This window comes from Neofelis nebulosa, chromosome 11 (genome assembly GCF_028018385.1).
Source record: "Neofelis nebulosa isolate mNeoNeb1 chromosome 11, mNeoNeb1.pri, whole genome shotgun sequence".
Taxonomy (NCBI): Eukaryota; Metazoa; Chordata; class Mammalia; order Carnivora; family Felidae; genus Neofelis; species Neofelis nebulosa.
Genome location: NC_080792.1, coordinates 87,776,250 through 87,793,560, shown reverse-complemented (window position 1 = coordinate 87,793,560; position 17,311 = coordinate 87,776,250). Strand labels below are relative to the sequence as shown.

Below are 17,311 nucleotides of genomic sequence, written 5' to 3'. Positions count from 1 at the left end.
TTACCCTGAAGATAGTTTTGACCCTGCGGACCTCCCTGTAAAGGTTGTGGGGACCCTGGAGTCCTTGGACTTGCTTTGATGGCCGCCGGTGGTGCACAGCCTCAGTCCCCCACAGGCTTGGGCTCAGTTCACACCCCACCTCCTCCTTTGGGTCTTGACTCGCATGGGACGCTGTCCCTGACCTCCATGTTCCGAATGAGCCCCTTCCACCCCTCACCTGGCCCTCCTTGCTGTATGTTTCTCCGTGTCCCTTGTCACAGCATATCCTGTTGGTTTTCATTTGTCTGCCCCCTCCATGAAAATGTAAGCTCAGGATGGCAGAGATTTTTATTCGCCTTGTCCAGTGCCATTCCCAGCATTTAGTATCTGGCACAAAGAGGTAGTAGCCTGATGAGTATTTGAACGAACGAACGAATCAATGAATGAATGACAGGCAGTGGCTGAGCCAGTTCTCTGCTGCCTCCTGGCCTTGGACCTGCTCCCCACGGTTCTGGCCCCTGCTGACTTCGCTGTGCTCTCTCCGGCTCTTCAGCCAGTGCTGCCCCACACCGCCGTGTGCCTGGTGTGTGGCGAGGCAGGGAAAGAAGACACAGTGGAAGAGGAAGAAGGAAAGTTTAACCTCATGCTAATGGAGTGCTCTATCTGCAACGAAATCATCCACCCTGGATGCCTTAAGGTGAGCGGTCCCGGGGGGGTCTGGCTGTGCTGCTCGGCACCCCCATTGAGCACCTCTGGTGGTGCTGATGCTGGGGGACAGTGAGCTTCCTTCCCCAGAGGACCTCTGAGTCTGGCGGGGTTCTGAGTGTCAGATAACAAGCCGAGGGCAAGAAGGGTCTGCAGTAGCTCAGACCTCCTACCTGTGGCTTCGAGGGAATGAACACATACCCCCCACCCCCCACCCCCCGATAAGACAAAGCCAGAGAGAGTTCCCAGAGTCTTGCACTGAGACCAGAGGGAGAGACTGGGTGGTTGTGCTGCTCACTGGAATCCTGGCTCAGGGCTTCTGGGAGAATGAAGCCTGGGCCTGGGAGGGCAGACCCTGTGACGACAGGTGGTTGCATCAGTGTCCCTTTGTGCCGAGAACCTGCTCCCTTGGTGTGCCCAGGGCAGGGCTGCCTTCTTGTGGGGACCACTGTGCTGTGCCTGCCTGTCTTAGGCAACAGGTTCTACCTCTGCAAGGAGGAGACTGCTCTGGGCTTGTCCCCAGAGAATGTCGTCAGCCCTCTCAGCCCAGGTGTCAGCCTCAGTGTGTCTGTGTGTGTGTGTGTGTGTGTGTGTGTGTGTGTGTGTGTTAATGTTTGTTTATTTTCAGAAAGAGAGAATGTGAGCAAGGGGGGAGGGGAGAGAGAGAGGGAGAATCCCAAGCAAGCTTCCCGCTCTGCACAGAGCTGGCCGTGGGGCTCAATCTCACAACCAGGAGATCATGACCTGAGCCGAAATTAAAAGTTGGACGCTTAACTGACTGAGCCGCTTAGGTGCCCCTATGTGTGTGTTTTAGAAAGATTGAGGTGGGCTTGCCCCGAATACTACCTCAGCTCTGAAATGTCTCTTTTCTTCGATGGCAGTAGTGGGGGCTTGTTGCAAGGCTCATCCTCCTGCACACACCTCACGGTCTGAAGGGGGCACTGTGATTGTTCCCTGACTTTGGAAGTCAGACTTGATGTTTTAGTTGCCTGGTTACTTCTGTCTCCCAGATCAGAAGCTCCTCAAGGGCAGGGACAGCACCTCTGTGTTGCTCACACCTAGCACCCAGTGCTACTAAATGACTGAACAGGCCCTGGGCCCATTGCTTTCCCTAGGTTATCTTACTGAATTGTTGCAGAACAGTGGTGAGACAGGTACATTCCATTCCATGATGGAGGGCACTGGCCCACAGAGATGGAGTGATTTGCCCGGGATCACTGAGCTAGTAAGAGGCAAAGTTAGGATTTGACCCCTGGCCTGGATCCAGAGCCACCTGTCTTAACCACCTTTGTTTTGTCTTGGTCAAGGATGGGATAGAAGTGACATCTGGGAGGGGGCTGTTGGTGTTCCTGGCAGGTGTGGCATCTTCTGCCCCCTCCCTGCTTGCTGACTGGCGTGTGCCCTTCGCAGATTAAGGAGTCAGAGGGCGTGGTCAACGATGAGCTTCCAAACTGCTGGGAGTGTCCAAAGTGTAACCACGCCGGCAAGACCGGGAAAGTGAGTGCCGGGCTCCAAGTCCCAGGGGTCAGCCCGGGAGGGGCAGACCTTGGCCTTGTCAGATGCCGCCTGTCGGTGTGCTGTGGGCCAGCGGGGTGCCACGGGTTCCTGGAGGGGGGCAAGTCCAAAGACATACAGTTTGTTTGTTCCTTCTCTCTTTTTGGCCTACAAGCAAAAGCGTGGCCCTGGCTTTAAGTATGCCTCCAACCTGCCCGGCTCCCTGCTCAAGGAGCAGAAGATGAACCGGGACAACAAGGAAGGGCAGGAGCCTGCCAAGCGGAGGAGTGAGTGCGAGGAGGCGCCTCGGCGCAGGTCAGATGAGCACCCCAAGAAGGTGCCCCCGGATGGCATCCTGCGCCGAAAGTCAGACGACGTACACCTGAGGAGGAAGCGGAAATACGAGAAGCCCCAAGAGCTGAGTGGACGCAAGCGAGTACGGAGCGGGAGGAGCGGGCAGCGAGGGGTGGCCTGGCCGGTCCCGGGTGCAGGGCGCACAGGCGGGGGCGGGGATGGGCAGCGGGGAGAACTCGGGATCCTGGCCTCTGGCTGCCCTGAGCAGGTCACATAAGTCCCGAGAGCCCGGCCCAAAAGAAAGGAGGGGAAAACCAGCGAGTCACTCCTCTTCCCACCCCTTTAGGCCTCGACGCTTCAAACGTCCCCCGGTTCCTCCTCTCACCTCTCGCCGAGGCCCCCTCTAGGCAGCAGCCTCAACCCCTGGTGGAGATCCAGTCTCACTTACTTCCAGCAGCAGGTGCTCCCACGTCGCCCCGCCCTCCTGAGGCCCTGGGGACTTGCGAGCCCCGGGCCGCCCCCGCCCCCCCCCCCTCCCCGCCCCTGCGGTCTTCCAGCCCATTGCCGCAGCCGCTCCGAGGCATCTGTGCGCCGCAGCTTCCCGGGCCCCAGTCCCGGATCACTGGCTGGTGGTTCTGGCGTGGGGCCTGAGAAGCTGAAGCTGCCGCGGGGAAGCCCTGTGGATCTGGAAACCTCGGAGGATCCTGGCAGCCCCGCTTCGCCCAGCGGCTCTTCCCGCTTCGGCCACGAGGTGGCGCCTGGTTGTCGTTGCCCAGCTCCAGCCATTAAGGCTCCGCTGGGAACCCTGCAGGCCCCGCCTCCAGGACCGGCTCCCAGAGCCAAGTCCAACCTCAGTGGGCGAGTGCACACCTCAGGGTCTGGCCGAGGGTGGGAGGTCAGTTGGGTGGGAACAGTTGGACCACACTTCTCCCCTTCCAACGTCTAAAAGCAGCAGGCAGGGCCCACCGTGTTTCAGCCTCAGTGGAGGAGATGGGATTTGTGGGAAAGGTGGCCCTCCAGCCCCTACTCCAGAGACTGTGGACTTGTGGTGGGGCAGAGTGTAGAGGGGACCGAATCCCACGAACCCTGGGAGCAAGCTCTGCATGCTTTCTTTCCTGTGACAGCTAAAACCTGGCAAAGAAGATAAGCTTTTCAGGAAAAAGGTACCGTCTCCCCCCCACGCCTGCTCCTGGGTCATTGGGTCCCTGTGGGAGGGTGGGGAGGCAGCCCCGAGCTGAGGGGCTGAGCTGCCCTCGCTCCCCCTCCTCCCTCAGCGGCGGTCCTGGAAGAACGCCGAGGACCGGATGGCCCTTGCCAACAAGCCTCTCCGGCGCTTCAAGCAGGAGCCAGAGGATGACCTGCCCGAGGCGCCCCCCACCGCCCGGGAAAGCGACCACTCCCGTTCGAGCTCCCCTACCGCCGGGCCCAGCACCGAGGGGGCAGAGGGCCCCGAGGAGAAGAAGAAGGTGAAGATGCGCCGGAAAAGGCGGCTTCCCACCAAGGAGCTGAGCAAGGAGCTGAGCAAGGAGCTGAACCAAGAGATCCAGAAGACCGAGAACAGCCTGGCCAATGAGAACCACCAGCCCATCAAGTCAGAGCCCGAGAGCGAGAGTGAGGAGCCCAAGCGGCCCCTGGGCCTCTGCGAGCGCCCCCACCGTTTCAGCAAGGGGCTCACCGGCCCCCCCCGGGAGTTGCGGCACCAGCTGGGGCCCGGCCTGCGGAGCCCACCCCGTGTCATCTCCCGGCCCCCTCCCTCCGTGTCCCCGCCCAAGTGCATCCAGATGGAGCGACATGTGATCCGGCCGCCCCCCATCAGCCCCCCGCCTGACTCACTGCCCCTGGACGATGGGGCGGCCCACGTCATGCACAGGGAGGTGTGGATGGCCGTCTTCAGCTACCTCAGCCACCAAGACTTGTGTGTCTGCATGCGGGTCTGCAGGACCTGGAACCGCTGGTGAGGGGCTGAGCTTGGACGGGGAGGCGGCCAGGGACCGGCGCCGTGTTGGGCTCCAGGCTAAGGCTTAGACTAGACCAGGAATGGCACATGCGTGGTATGTGTCTCCACAAGTCACTCATGGTCGTCTTTCCTTCTAAGCTCAGTCCAGCTTAATTATTCTTCTCAAAGAGTTCCAGGTGGCTACAGCAATCTGGTCACGCTGGTCTTGTCAGAAGAGGTGAACCCTATTTGATTGCTTGATTCGGCCCTTGGAAGATGAACTGGGGACCAGGTGGAGTCCTTGTTCTTAAGGAGGTAGTCCAGGTTAAAAGCAAGTGTTCCAATTACTGATCTTAATTTCAGCTTCGATGTTTCCTAGCTCTCTGGCCTTTGCCAGGTGACTTACCTTTATCTGTAAAAGGGCATGATTCGGCGTCTGCCTGGAGCGTTCTTGTGAGAAGTGGTGTGTAGGGGGTGTGGTAGAGGCCCCAGTAAATACTTAACGAAGAGCAGGTACTGGCACCTTCCATGGGGGCCTGGGGCCATCAGAGGAAAGGTGCCCAGGTGTGGGCAGGACAGGAGTGAAACGGAGAAGGATCCAGAGGGCGGAGTTAAGGAGCTCCCCCTCCTCCGAACGTGGCAGTGGGGTGAGCTGCCACGGCAGTGCAGGGGGCCAGCTTCAAGTCTGATGACACCCCCTGTGCTGGACCTGGCCCCCAGGTGCTGCGATAAGCGGTTATGGACCCGCATCGATCTGAACCACTGCAAGTCCATCACGCCCCTGATGCTGAGTGGCATCATCCGGCGGCAGCCTGTCTCCCTGGACCTCAGCTGGACCAATATCTCCAAGAAACAGCTGAGCTGGCTCATCAACCGGTTGCCTGGTGAGCACTGGGCCAGGGACCCTGGAGGTGCAGTGGTGGGGGCTGGGGTGCATCGCCTGACCTGCCAGCCCTCCCCTGTCCCCCAGGGCTCCGAGACTTGGTGCTGTCGGGCTGCTCGTGGATCGCCGTCTCAGCTCTCTGTAGCTCCAGCTGTCCTTTGCTCCGGACCCTGGATGTCCAGTGGGTGGAAGGACTAAAGGATGCCCAGATGCGGGATCTCCTGTCCCCGCCCACAGATAACAGGCCAGGTGAGTGGCCGGGCCCAAGGGGGTCGAGGCGGAGGCAGTCTGACCAGGCTCTGCCGTCGGATCTGGTTTTCACTACAGGCCCCACCCGGTGCATGGGTTCTCAAGCCTTCTCTGGTCCCAGCCCTTTCTGGAGGATGCTGTTATGTTCTTACTCAGCTTCAGGCAGAGAAGGGACCACTGAGAGCAGAGGCTTCTTTGCGCACCCAGGACTTCACTGTGGGGGCTTTGCATGCGTCTGACTACTTCTCTGTTAATTTGTCCTTCATTGGCTTCAAGCTTCCGTGAGCACGGGGGTCAGTGTAGTTGGAGATGAGCTCACAAGATGGAACCTTCCTGGCTTGGATTGTGAGGGTCATTGCTCCCTGCCTGTAGCTCAAATGAGGAAACCCTGGTGATCAGAGATGCTGTGCAGTCTCTGCTCTAGTTGGCTGAGGACTGCTGGGTAGAATGTGGGCTGTGTTTCTAGACGTTCTGATTTTTCAGGAATCCAGAAGTGGGAGAGTTGATGTGGAACCCTTATATTTTTAAACGTGGGAACCAGTTTGAGGAAACACTCAATGGCTAAGTGAAACCGAAGTGTGACGTGTGGCCAGTAGGCCCTCTAGAGTGTTAGGTCATTGTGACCCCATCTCCCCGGTCAGGTTGACATGCTGCCTCTCTCCTTCCTGCCCCCTCAGGTCAGATGGACAATCGGAGCAAGCTCCGGAACATTGTGGAACTGCGTCTAGCAGGCCTGGACATCACAGATGCCTCCCTGCGGCTCATCATACGCCACATGCCCCTGCTGTCCAAGCTCCACCTCAGTTACTGTAACCACGTTACTGACCAGTCCATCAACCTGCTCACCGCTGTGGGCACCACCACCCGAGACTCCTTAACCGAAATCAACCTATCAGGTCAGTCAGAGGCACCCAGCAGGCTCTGCCTGGGACCCTGGGGGACAGGCTGGGAATTCCACCTTTGTGGGGAAATCCGCTGTGTGCCTGCTGTTACAGGGTCACAGGGTCAGGGCTGGGACATACCTGAAAACAAGACAGCCTGGGCTGGTGGAGAAACCGTGAACACAGGAGTTATCACTGGATTGGTAATAATTGCTGCCAAAAGATTAGCGCTGGTGGCAGTGAGAGCACGCGCCAGTGGTTCCTGACCCACGATACGGGCTGGAGGAACTGCTCCCCGGTGGCGCATACAAGCCGGCTCCCGCAGCGGAGAGAGAGCAGGGGAGCCGCGGGCTGTGAGGCCAGGCAGGCTTTGATCCCTGAGGTAGCTCAGCGTCTGCTGGGGTTGTCCTCGCTTATGTGACCCTGCTAGCAAGGGGCCCGTCGGAGAGGAAGCCGTACAGCTGGTGTCGCTGCGGTCCTGTGTCTGCAGAGTCCGCGCTCCCTCTACTCGCCCGTGGGGCCGGAGTCGGGTTTTCAGGCCCTGGGGGTGACTGACAGTAATGGGTCGGGCTGTGGATGTAAGATTTACACAAACCCTCAAAAAGTGCTTTTTTCTCCAGAAATTAGCACCTTCACCTCACGCTTAGTAGCTCAACAGCTTCCTGTCAGCTGTGCCACATTTGAGGGGGAATGGGGAAGTTGGTGGTACGAGAGAATTCTGTACTGAGGAAGCCATCCCTGCTCCTCCTTGGGGAGTCGCAGCAAGGGCCGTCCCGCCCCCGTGTTGGCAGAGAGGAGAGAGCCAGGCAGGGCTGACCATCCCGACTCCAGGCTCCACTCGAGGTCTTACACGGATGCCGGGGCTGTCCTCGGACGAGGGCCTGGGTGCGCCTTGGTGTTACAGCGACTGTTTACTGTCGGTTACCCTGCGTGTGGAGCGGAGATTCCCCTGCAGTGCCGTCGTGTGCAAACGCGCTTTGTGTTTTTCCACGAAGCTCACCCCTTGGCCTCGGTACATAGAGGTGTCTCGAGTTCCTGTTCAGAGCCATGCCGGGCGGGAAGGCAAACCTTGAGACCCAGTCTCTTTTAGGTTCATTGCTTTTTAAAAAGTTTTCCTTTGCCATCAGGATAACTAGTTAATGGTAAAAAGTCTGGCACAACAAAGAGGACAGTTGACCTGTTTCAGGACCTATGAACGTGAAGCATATGGTCTAGAGACAAAGTCAAGTCACAGTTGTCTAGCTTTCATTATTAGGCTTCATGTTCCTCTAGATTACTTATTTGGGTGCTCACCGCCCCCGCCCGGCCAGGCAACCACCTTAAATTCTTTCTCCCAGTGTCTGTCTCTGTACTTGCACACCTTGATTTTTTTTTCCATTCAGGCATTCTGTACTTACTGGCTTGCTGTGTAGAACACAGGATTGCTGCTCTTACATCGTCTCTCCCCTTATCTTTCCGATTGTGGTTAAGTCTCTTTCTGTGGCTGCATAAGTATCGTCCACTGTTGAACTAAATAGTGCATTATGAGTACATTTCCCTTGTATAAATTTTCTTTTTCCTAGAGTTAATTGCCTCTTTTTTTGTTTGCTTAGTCTCTAAGCAGACCCTACAACAGACCTGAATACCGTTCTTCCCTCACACACAAACTCCTCTCTGTGGCCCCAACCAGTTGTGGGTTTTTTGGTTTTTGTTTTTTAATGTCTATTTTTGAGACAGCATGCGGGCAGGGGAGGGGTAGGGAGAGAAAGGTAGAGGACCCAAAGCAGGCTCTGTGCTGACTCGTGGGGCTCGAACTCAGGAACCTCGAGATCATGACCGGAGCCAAAGTCACTTAACTGGCTGAGCTCCCCGGGCACCCCGGGCCCTGACCAGTGTTTGGCGGGAGCCCTTTCTCCTGGACTCCCTTCCTGTTTTCTCCTCCTAGACTTCTACCTGCTGCCCAGCTGCCAGCCTAGAAATTTTCTTGGTCTCTGTCTTGTGTAGGGTCCCTATTTTCCTTGACCCCATGTTTCTTCTTGTCTCTCTGATTTCGCGGAGGACATCTAGACTTGGTACGTCCGAAAATGGTTTTATTATCCCTCACATTGAACTGATAGCTGGATCTGGCAACTGTGATGTTTCAGAAAGTGGGCGCTTCCTTCTCTGCATTCAGAGTCCAAATCCAAAACCATTTGATTCTTCTTCCTTCAGTGAATATTTTCTCTAATCGGAAGTTTGTTAGTTTGTTTCTAGTTTTCTGTAATTGTTGAGTCTTGCTTTGAATCTGTTTTCATCCACCACACTCATGAGCCCTTTCGATTTTTCAACCTAGAAACAAATGTCCTGCAGTTCTAGGAAACTTCATTGAATTATTTCTCAATTTCCTTTTCTTCTGTTTTCCACCTGTAGGTCTTCTCATTTTTCTGAGAGTTTCTACTTTATCACACAATTCACATACCGAGTTTTTTACTGTTGTTTATGTAGGTCAAACACAGTGAAAACATGGGCAGTTTCATATGGTTCGACTGATAATTTTAATAAGTTTTTTTAACGTGTATTTTTTAGAGACAGCACACAAGCAGCAGAGGCAGAGCAGGTGGGGCAGAGAGGGAGACACAGAATCCAAAGCAGGTTCCAGGCTCCGAGCTGTCAGCACAGAGCCTTATGCAGGGCTCGAACTCAAGAACTGCAAGATCGTGACCTGAGCTGAAGTCAGATACTTAACTGACTGAGCCACCCCTCAACTGATATTTTTTAATATTACAGCTGTATCTTACTCTCTGAACTCCGCCCCCCCCCCCCCACCATCCTACTATCCTCTCCCCTTTCTGTTATCTGAGCTTTTTTTTTTTTAAGACTTTTTTTTTTTTTTTAATTTTTTTTTTTTCAACGTTTTTTATTTATTTTTGGGACAGAGAGAGAGCATGAACGGGGGAGGGGCAGAGAGAGAGGGAGACACAGAATCGGAAACAGGCTCCAGGCTCTGAGCCATCAGCCCAGAGCCTGACGCGGGGCTCGAACTCACGGACCGCGAGATCGTGACCTGGCTGAAGTCGGACGCTTAACCAACTGCGCCACCCAGGCGCCCCAAGACTTTATTTTTAAGTACTCTCTACACCCAACGCGGGGGTCAAACTCACAACCCCCACTGACTAGGCCAGCCAGGTGCTCCCCTTCTCTGAACCTCGGTAGAGTAGCCTGAGGATATTGACAGCTTTATTTTCTTCTCCAGGCTTCCATGGTTTCCTTCAAACATAGTCAGTGGCCCTCATAAGAGATCTTCCTTGGATTTAGTGTCAACACGGGGTTGTCCACACTAAGGTGATCAGAGGCTGGCGACACACGGAGCAGTCATTGTGTGGTCAGTATAGGTGGTTTCTTTGGGGAAACCAAGACGTGAGATCTTGGAGATGTTTCTCTTGAGCTGGTCAGGGTTGCCAAAAGGATTCTCTTTGACCTCCCAACTGGAGGGTACAAGCCAGACTGCCCAGTGTGCTGGGGCCTGGCAGGGGAAGGAAGCCGGGGATGTCAACAGCAGGTAAGTTTCCCCCCTAGACCCTGATTTTGAATGGGTGCCCCAGCCTGGTGCTCAGACCAGAGACTTTCTCTCTCTTATATCAACATCTAGGGAGGGAATCAAACAGCCACCAATCTAGCCCCTTCATTAGCTCCACTTCCAGTGTGCCTGTTTTTTGTTTGTTTGTTTTACATTTTATTTATTTTTGAGAGACAGAGACAGAGCATGAGCTGGGGGGAGGGGCAGAGAGAGAGGGAGACACAGAATCCGAAGCAGGCTCCAGGCTCCGAGCTGTCGGCCCAGAGCCCGACATGGGGCTCGAACCCACAGACCGCGAGATTTGACCTGAGCTGAAGTCAGCCGCCCAGCCGACTGAGCCACCCAGGTGCCCCTCAAGTGTACCTGTTCTTTCTCCTACCTGAACCTTTGGGGGTGTTTTACAGAATGAATCTGCTTCTCTGCTTTCCCTTCAGCCTATTTAGGTTAAGCTTTCTCAAATCTATGTTATCTCTTCTCCAACTTACAGAATTAAAGAAAAAAAATTATGGTAAAATACATAAAATTTACTGTTTAAGTATACAGTTCACTAGCATAGAAGTTCATTTACATTGTGTGCAAACTGCCCCCCCACCCCTCTCCAGAAATTTCTCTTCACCCCATCAGAAACTCTATATCCACAAACTAACTCCCCATTCCTCTTTCCCCCAGCCCCTGACAATCTGCATGCCGTCTCTGTGAACTTGACTTTTTTAGGGACCTTATGTAAGTGGAATTATATAACAGTGTTTTTTTGTGTGTGACTGGCTTGTTTTAATTAGCATAATGTCCTCAAGGTTCATCTGTGTTATATCAGGTGTCAGAATTTCCTGCCTTTTTAAAGTTGAATAGTATTCCATTGTATGTATAGACTCAGTTTTATTTATTTGTCCATCTGGACAGTTGGGTGGCTTCCACCTTTGGGCTGTTATGAATAATGCTGCTGGGAACATGGATGTACAAATATTTGTTCGAGTCCCTGCTTGCAGTCCTTTTTGGTGTATACCCAGACATGGCGTAGCAGAATCACATAGTAATTCTAGGTTTAATTTTTTGAGGAGAACCACCATATTGTTTTCTGTAGCAGCTGCACGATTTTACATTCCTAATGTAATAGGACACAAAGGTCCCATTTTTCTCCACATCTTTGCTAAACTTTATTTTTTATAGCCATTCTAGTGGTATGAAGTGATATCTCAATGTAGTTTTGAAATACATTTTTTTTTTTTTTAAAGTAATCTCTACACCCAACATTGGGCTCAAACTCACAACCCCAAGATCAACAGTCACATGCTCTACCAACTGAGCCAGCCAGGTGCCCCTCAACGTAGTTTTGTCTTGGGGAGTTAGCATTTTCCTCATGATTAGTGGTGTTGAGCATCTTTTTGTTGATGGTGTATCATCTTTGGGAAATGTCTATTCATGTCCTTTTCCTGTTTTTTAATCAGGTTGTTTGTGGATTTTTTTGTTGTTGAATTGTAGGAGTTCTTCATATATTCTGGGTAGGAGTAATCCCTTACCAGGATCCATGATTTGCAAATATTTTCACCCATTCTGCGTGTATTTTCACCGTCTTGATAATGTCCTTTGCACAGATGTTTTTAACTTTGTGCTTTTGGTGTCATCTTTAAGAAACCATTGACAAATTCAAAGATTTTTCTATTTCTTTCTAAGAGTTTTGTAGTTTCAGCCCCTATATTTAGGTCTAAAGAATTTTGAGTTAAATTTGTGTATGGTGTGAGGTAGAGGGTTCAGCTTCATTTGTTTGCATATGGATATCTAATTTTCCCAGCAGCATTTGTTGGAAAATTTTGTCTTTTTCCCTCTAAGTGGTTGTAGCACCTTGTCAAAAATCATTTGAACATTCAAGGGTTTAAATTCTAGGCTGTCAGTTATAGTCTGTTGGTTAGTCTGTATGTCGTCCTTAATGCATTAACACTATTCTGTGGCTTTGTAGTTAAGTTTTGAAATCCAGAAGTGTGAATCCTCCAATTTTGTGTTCAAGACTACTTTGGCAATTCAGGATCTCTTATACTTCTGCATTAATTTTAGGATGATTTTTCTATTTTTGCAGAAAACACTGTTGGTATTTTATAGCAACTTCATTGAATCTGTAGATTGCTTTGAGTTGTGTGGCCATTTTAACAATATTAAGTCTTCCCATGAGCCAGGGAAATCTCTCCATTTATATCTTTAATTTCTTATAGCAGTGTTCTTAAGTATTCAGTGTACAAGTCTTTCACTTCCTTGGTTACCTTTATTCCTAAGTATTTAACTCTGTTTTACTCTGTTTGATGCTATTGTAAATGGAATTGCTCATTTTCTTTCAGACTGTTCATTGCTAGTGTATAAAAATGCAACTGATTTTTGTGTGTTGATTTTGTGTCCTACAACTTGGCTGAACTTTTTTACTTCTTTATGCCACCTCTAAACCTGGGACTTCAGTACCACAGCGCTAGGACAGGGCTCCCGATTGTATTTGTAGTTTGCCTTTACTGTTTTCATTCCTACTTAACGGAAAAATGCAAATGCAGAACTAGTGATGACAGGCCTCGAGATGAAGGCCACTCAGATGAAGGAAATCATCAGGCCAGAGGGGGGGATCTCTGAGCCTCAGTTGGATGCTCACTGGCATCGAAGCCAGAGAACTGTGGATTCAGTTCTCACACAAAAGAGGGTGATAAAAGCAACGTACCAATCAATAGAATATGGGGTAGAGAAGTGTGTCTATAGGGGAGGGGGTGGTGACGGATTCTGAATTCTGGTTTGCTCACTGTAGACAGCATCTCGTCAGCCCTTGTAGCACCTTGGGGTTTTCTGCACTTAGTAAGGGGGCTCCCAAGCATGCTGTACCTCGCTTCAAAGCACTGGTGCCCACACGAGGGAAAAAGATCCTCAGACGACCACAGAGATGGTCCAGAACGTATCTGAAGGGAATAAGCAGATAAGCGCACAGTAATGGAGACGGGGAGGTGTTTTTCAACAGTAGATGGGAAGGGCAAGCTGTTTGATATATAGTGTGGCCCTATCTTTATTAAACAACATAGACAGGGGACCTATTTATGTGAGAACATATACATGTAAAGAAGCAATGGTAAGATTCTAAGTGATTCCACTTGAAACAGTCTGAATGCTTTTCAGGCCTATACTAACCTTCACAATTTGGTAGATGGAACCTTTCCCCGTTTAAAGAGAGCTTTCAAGCAAGTGCAGTTTTCCCCAGGGCACGAGGGGCTGGAATATGCTTATGGGCCCTGTCCTGTTTCTTCATCGCTGAGGGGGGTGGTGGCGGGGGGCTCTGGGCCTCTGCGATTCCTCCACCTCACGTGTCCCCTCTTCTTTGTAGACTGCAATAAGGTGACTGACCAGTGCCTGTCCTTCTTCAAACGCTGTGGAAATATCTGTCATATTGACCTGAGGTACTGCAAGCAGGTCACCAAGGAGGGCTGTGAGCAGTTCATAGCTGAAATGTCTGTGAGTGTCCAGTTTGGGCAAGTGGAAGAAAAACTCCTACAGAAACTGAGTTAGTCCAAGGACAAGTATGTAAATAAGGGATGGGTGGGGAGAGGGGACACGGCAGAGGAGGGAAAAGACTTTAAAAAAAAAAAAAAAAAAAAGGGAGGGCTTTGATTTTCAATTTGGAACTTGGACAACAGACCACAGAACGTTCCATCTGCAAGTCTTGCCGAGGGAGAAGCTGTTCTGCCGCCTGTTCTGGGGCTGAATGAGCCGGACCCTTTCCTTTGGTCTGAATTCTAGCCGCACTGCTTTCTGGACCATTTCTAAGGCGGCCTTTACCAAGAAGACATTCCCGCCGGAGGAGGATGGACTCTGGAGAAATTCTCTTGCTGAAGAGCGAGCTTAGGAGTTTTTGCTGGTGGTGGTGTTTTGTCTTGGACGCCTCAGTCCTTGCAACCCCAGGGCTGGTGTCGACATACAGTGGGCCACACACCGCCTCTGCTGCCATCTTGACATTTTGTTTGGTTGGTTTTGTTACATCTTACATTATGCAGAACTATTTTTGTACAAATTGTTTAAAAGTTATTTATGCAAGGTTTGAATGCATACCTGTGTTTTTATTGTTTGAAGATTGCCAACTTTCCTGGTTTCCCTGAGGTAGGCGAGAACTTGACCTGTACTTCATCAACACAGATGCCCCATCTACACACGTGCCCAGATCTGGCAGAGCAGGCCAAGACCTTCCCGTTAAAAGCATGTTTAACTGGAAGTTGAGAGCCCGCTTTGGACGTCAAGAATTACCTAAGCATGTGGATCTATGTTAATTCTAGTCGAAGTAAGACACTCTGTACAGAATTCACCTATTTCTCAAAATTTTAAAATTCAGACTTCAGCCTTTGCACTCAGGAGGGTTTTGCGGCCAGCGCATGAGCTGTTGTACCTACACAGATTAATTTATACAGTGAGTCAAGTAGAATAAATGATCCAACATAGCCTTTCTTTTCCTTTTTTCTCTCCTTTGAGGTGAGTTGAGTTCTCGTTCAAGGTTTATAACATGGCTATTTCCTAGTTGTAAAGTTATGCCTCCATAAGTGCCATTCTTGTAAGGTGTTGTTTTCCTAGACCTTCCCCAAAGCGGTTTTACCTTTGTTGAATTTGTATAAACAATTGTACAAAAAAAGCACCCTTGGACTTTGAGAGTTTCTGTTCTAGGAGTGGACTAGAAATTTGATTAAAAGATCCAGAGGCAGTAGTCTCGACATTGGCATAACACAAGCTGTAATTTCGTATTCCCCAGAGAAAAGCTGTGGCCCCCTGGTCCATGTTTTTCCTGGCTTCAGAGAGAACTGGTTTAGGACTCCTGAAGGCAGGGGGAGGAATTCGGTACAAACTGCCATAGGGGCGAGGCGGCTTACCTGTTTGGGTGGCGCTGACCCCTTCCGTGGCCGCAGGGGAGCAGGCGGGGGACATCCACCTCCTCAGCCTCTCCCTAGAGGCAGCTCATGGAGGCCACACACTGCTTGGTGGCTGAAGGCACAAGGATAGGAGGTGACTATCCCAGCTAGCAGACACAGAAACCAGTAGGAAGTAATTTTAGATCATAGAAAAAAAATTTTTTTTTTTAAACAGGGCCCTGCAAGTTCATACTTCCATAGAAAAATGCTCTAGTGAATCTGAAAATGGAGAAAATAACCCAACTTCCTTCCTCAGTAGTTTATTGCTCCCCCCCTTTTTTTTTTTTTTTTTGGCCACGCAAAATGGTTTTAGATCCCATCTCGTCTCCTGCCTTCTGTTAAAACCTAGAGATCCTTTGACTCAAACTGGTGTACCCCAGAATTTAACTCAGGAGATGCACTTTACAGAGGTAAGATTAGCTTAACACTACAATTTATTTATAAAAACGTGGCTTACCTTTGCAAGCCTGTTCATCACGGAACACCCGCACAGGAGGCCAAGTTTCCATTTTCTTGGAGCCGAGTTCTCTGAACTTCCGAATACGTGTTACCCTGATGTCCAGTGAAGGCATCTTCTTCCTTGGGAATTGCTTTAAGGGTAACAGTGTTCTTCAGGTGAACAGTCCCTGGGGTTAGAGGGCCCTGTTTCTCCTATGTTTCCGGGAGGATGCAGGCCTGCCGAGAGGAGGAGGGGGCTGCCGGCACTGGGGAGCCACGGCTACCATAGGGACACCTCAGAACCAAGACAGCAGTCTCCGTAGGCTTGAGGCAGACTACAGTCCTGTGATGGTCGCTCAAGGGCTCTCCCAAGTGTACGGAACTGGTTAAGGTTATAGCCCAGGACAGTTTCTCTACAGACCTGTTATTTTTAAAAATGAGCTTTAGATGAGGCCAGCCTGAGTTAAATGCTTGTAAATTGCTGCTCTGAATCCATAGACCATAACCGATGAAGCGGACAGGACCATAAGCCAGAGGCAGTGCTTTGTGGATTAGGTCACAGCTTCCTATCCTAGAAAATAGGCTCTATCTCCCCTCCTTCCAGGGAACCTGAGATTTACAAAGGATAATACCATGGCATGTCCAAAGCATCGAATGTTCTCTTTCCGTATTGTGAGGATAGGGGCAAAGAGCCATCCTTGTATTCTGTAGACCTTCAGACTTTTATGCATACATTACCTGTTCAAAAAAATTAGAGGCAGCACATGCCAGCTAGAAAATGGACATTGCAGAGAGAAATATTTACCCTCTGCCTAACACGTCTACCTAACAAGGTGTGGTTATTTCAGTTGTCAAGCTTGCTAGACTATTTCTGTTGGCTATTCACTAAACCAAGATTACTTCACACTACCTTTTAATTTTTAAAAAAATTTTATTTTTGTTGGGGCGGGGGGGGGGGGGGGCGGGCAGGCAGAGAGAAGAAGACACAGAATCCGAAACAGGCTCCAGGCTGTCAGCACAGAGCCCCATGCAAGGCTCAAACTCATGAACCATGAGATCAGGACCTGAGCCAAAATTGGGACACTTAACCAACTGAGCCACCCAGGTGCCCCTCAAAACACTACTTTAAAAAAAATCCACCATTAAGACTTTTTATTCTCTTGCTAAAAATAAGTACCCAGGACAACTTCTATAAATCCAAGAGGAAACATCAAACAAGCTGTTTGAAGCTGAGATCATATGCAAATAAATCTCAGTTTTCTAATTTAAGACAAACCACCCGCTGCTTAGTTTCTGTCTGTTTACTATCACCTGCCAGCCTGTATTTGAAGACTTCTTTCAACCAAATTAGGGATTTGTGGACGAGGTTGAATTTCTGGAGTTCATGGTCTGATGAAAGGTACAGGGTAAGTGCTCCTACAGCTTCAGCAGGGGTTGGGCTTTCACTGGTTCTGTGGTGTGGTAATGATCTGCTCAGGCTGCTTACTGTGAATTATGGTTAACACCAACCCTGGGCTCTGTAGGCCAACAGGAGAGAAGGGTGTCTGAAATATCCACGAGGCTTTGGTTTGTATGCTTTGACCCTAAAATCCAGAAAAGGGGGGAAGGTATGTTTTTCTTCACAACCAGGCCAACTTTCTTCTCTATCTGCCCCCACTTGTAGATCCTGAGCACTTAAAGGCAGGTGTGCTACCCACTGCAGAATCAAAAAATAAAACCCAACAGGACTCAGCTGAGAAGTCAGGCATTTCTTACAAACACACCTGCCCACTACCAGTGGGAATGAGTCCACAGCTGGTCTCAACACCACCCTGGTTAGAGTTAGACATAAAAGAAAAGCAATTTCAGATCATTCGTGTCCCAGGAACCTTTCTGCATAAGCTCGGGTCAGGTTTCTCATTTGCTGGGGGGTAGTAGAAGAGTTTAAGATCAGACCTAGTTCAAATTCTGACATTAACCACTTCCTTTTTTTTTTTTTTTTTTTTTTTTTTTCTTCAAGTATCAAAT

General features: G+C 50.5%; 1 protein-coding gene and 1 long non-coding RNA gene across 11 annotated transcripts in view; one reads left to right on the top strand and one right to left on the bottom strand.

Annotated features, from left to right (window-relative positions):
* Positions 1-14,595, top strand: part of KDM2B (lysine demethylase 2B) — a 154,901-nt gene extending 140,306 nt beyond the window's left edge. For all 10 annotated transcript variants that reach the window (XM_058691304.1, XM_058691307.1, XM_058691302.1 and 7 more), the window contains 10 exons: positions 533-676; positions 2,095-2,181; positions 2,354-2,614; positions 2,819-2,932; positions 3,597-3,635; positions 3,747-4,426; positions 5,129-5,292; positions 5,379-5,540; positions 6,218-6,436; positions 13,300-14,595. In XM_058691304.1, the coding sequence (XP_058547287.1) occupies positions 533-676; positions 2,095-2,181; positions 2,354-2,614; positions 2,819-2,932; positions 3,597-3,635; positions 3,747-4,426; positions 5,129-5,292; positions 5,379-5,540; positions 6,218-6,436; positions 13,300-13,481 (2,052 nt within the window). In that variant the 3' untranslated portion in view covers positions 13,482-14,595. The remainder of the gene's footprint in view (positions 1-532; positions 677-2,094; positions 2,182-2,353; positions 2,615-2,818; positions 2,933-3,596; positions 3,636-3,746; positions 4,427-5,128; positions 5,293-5,378; positions 5,541-6,217; positions 6,437-13,299) is intronic.
* LOC131489384 (uncharacterized) lies at positions 14,042-16,253 on the bottom strand. Its single transcript, XR_009250523.1, has 2 exons — positions 15,324-16,253; positions 14,042-14,973 (listed from the first exon to the last, which is right to left on the bottom strand). It is a non-coding gene; the product is annotated as an uncharacterized LOC131489384 (long non-coding RNA).
* Between the last annotated feature and the right edge of the window lie 1,058 nt (positions 16,254-17,311).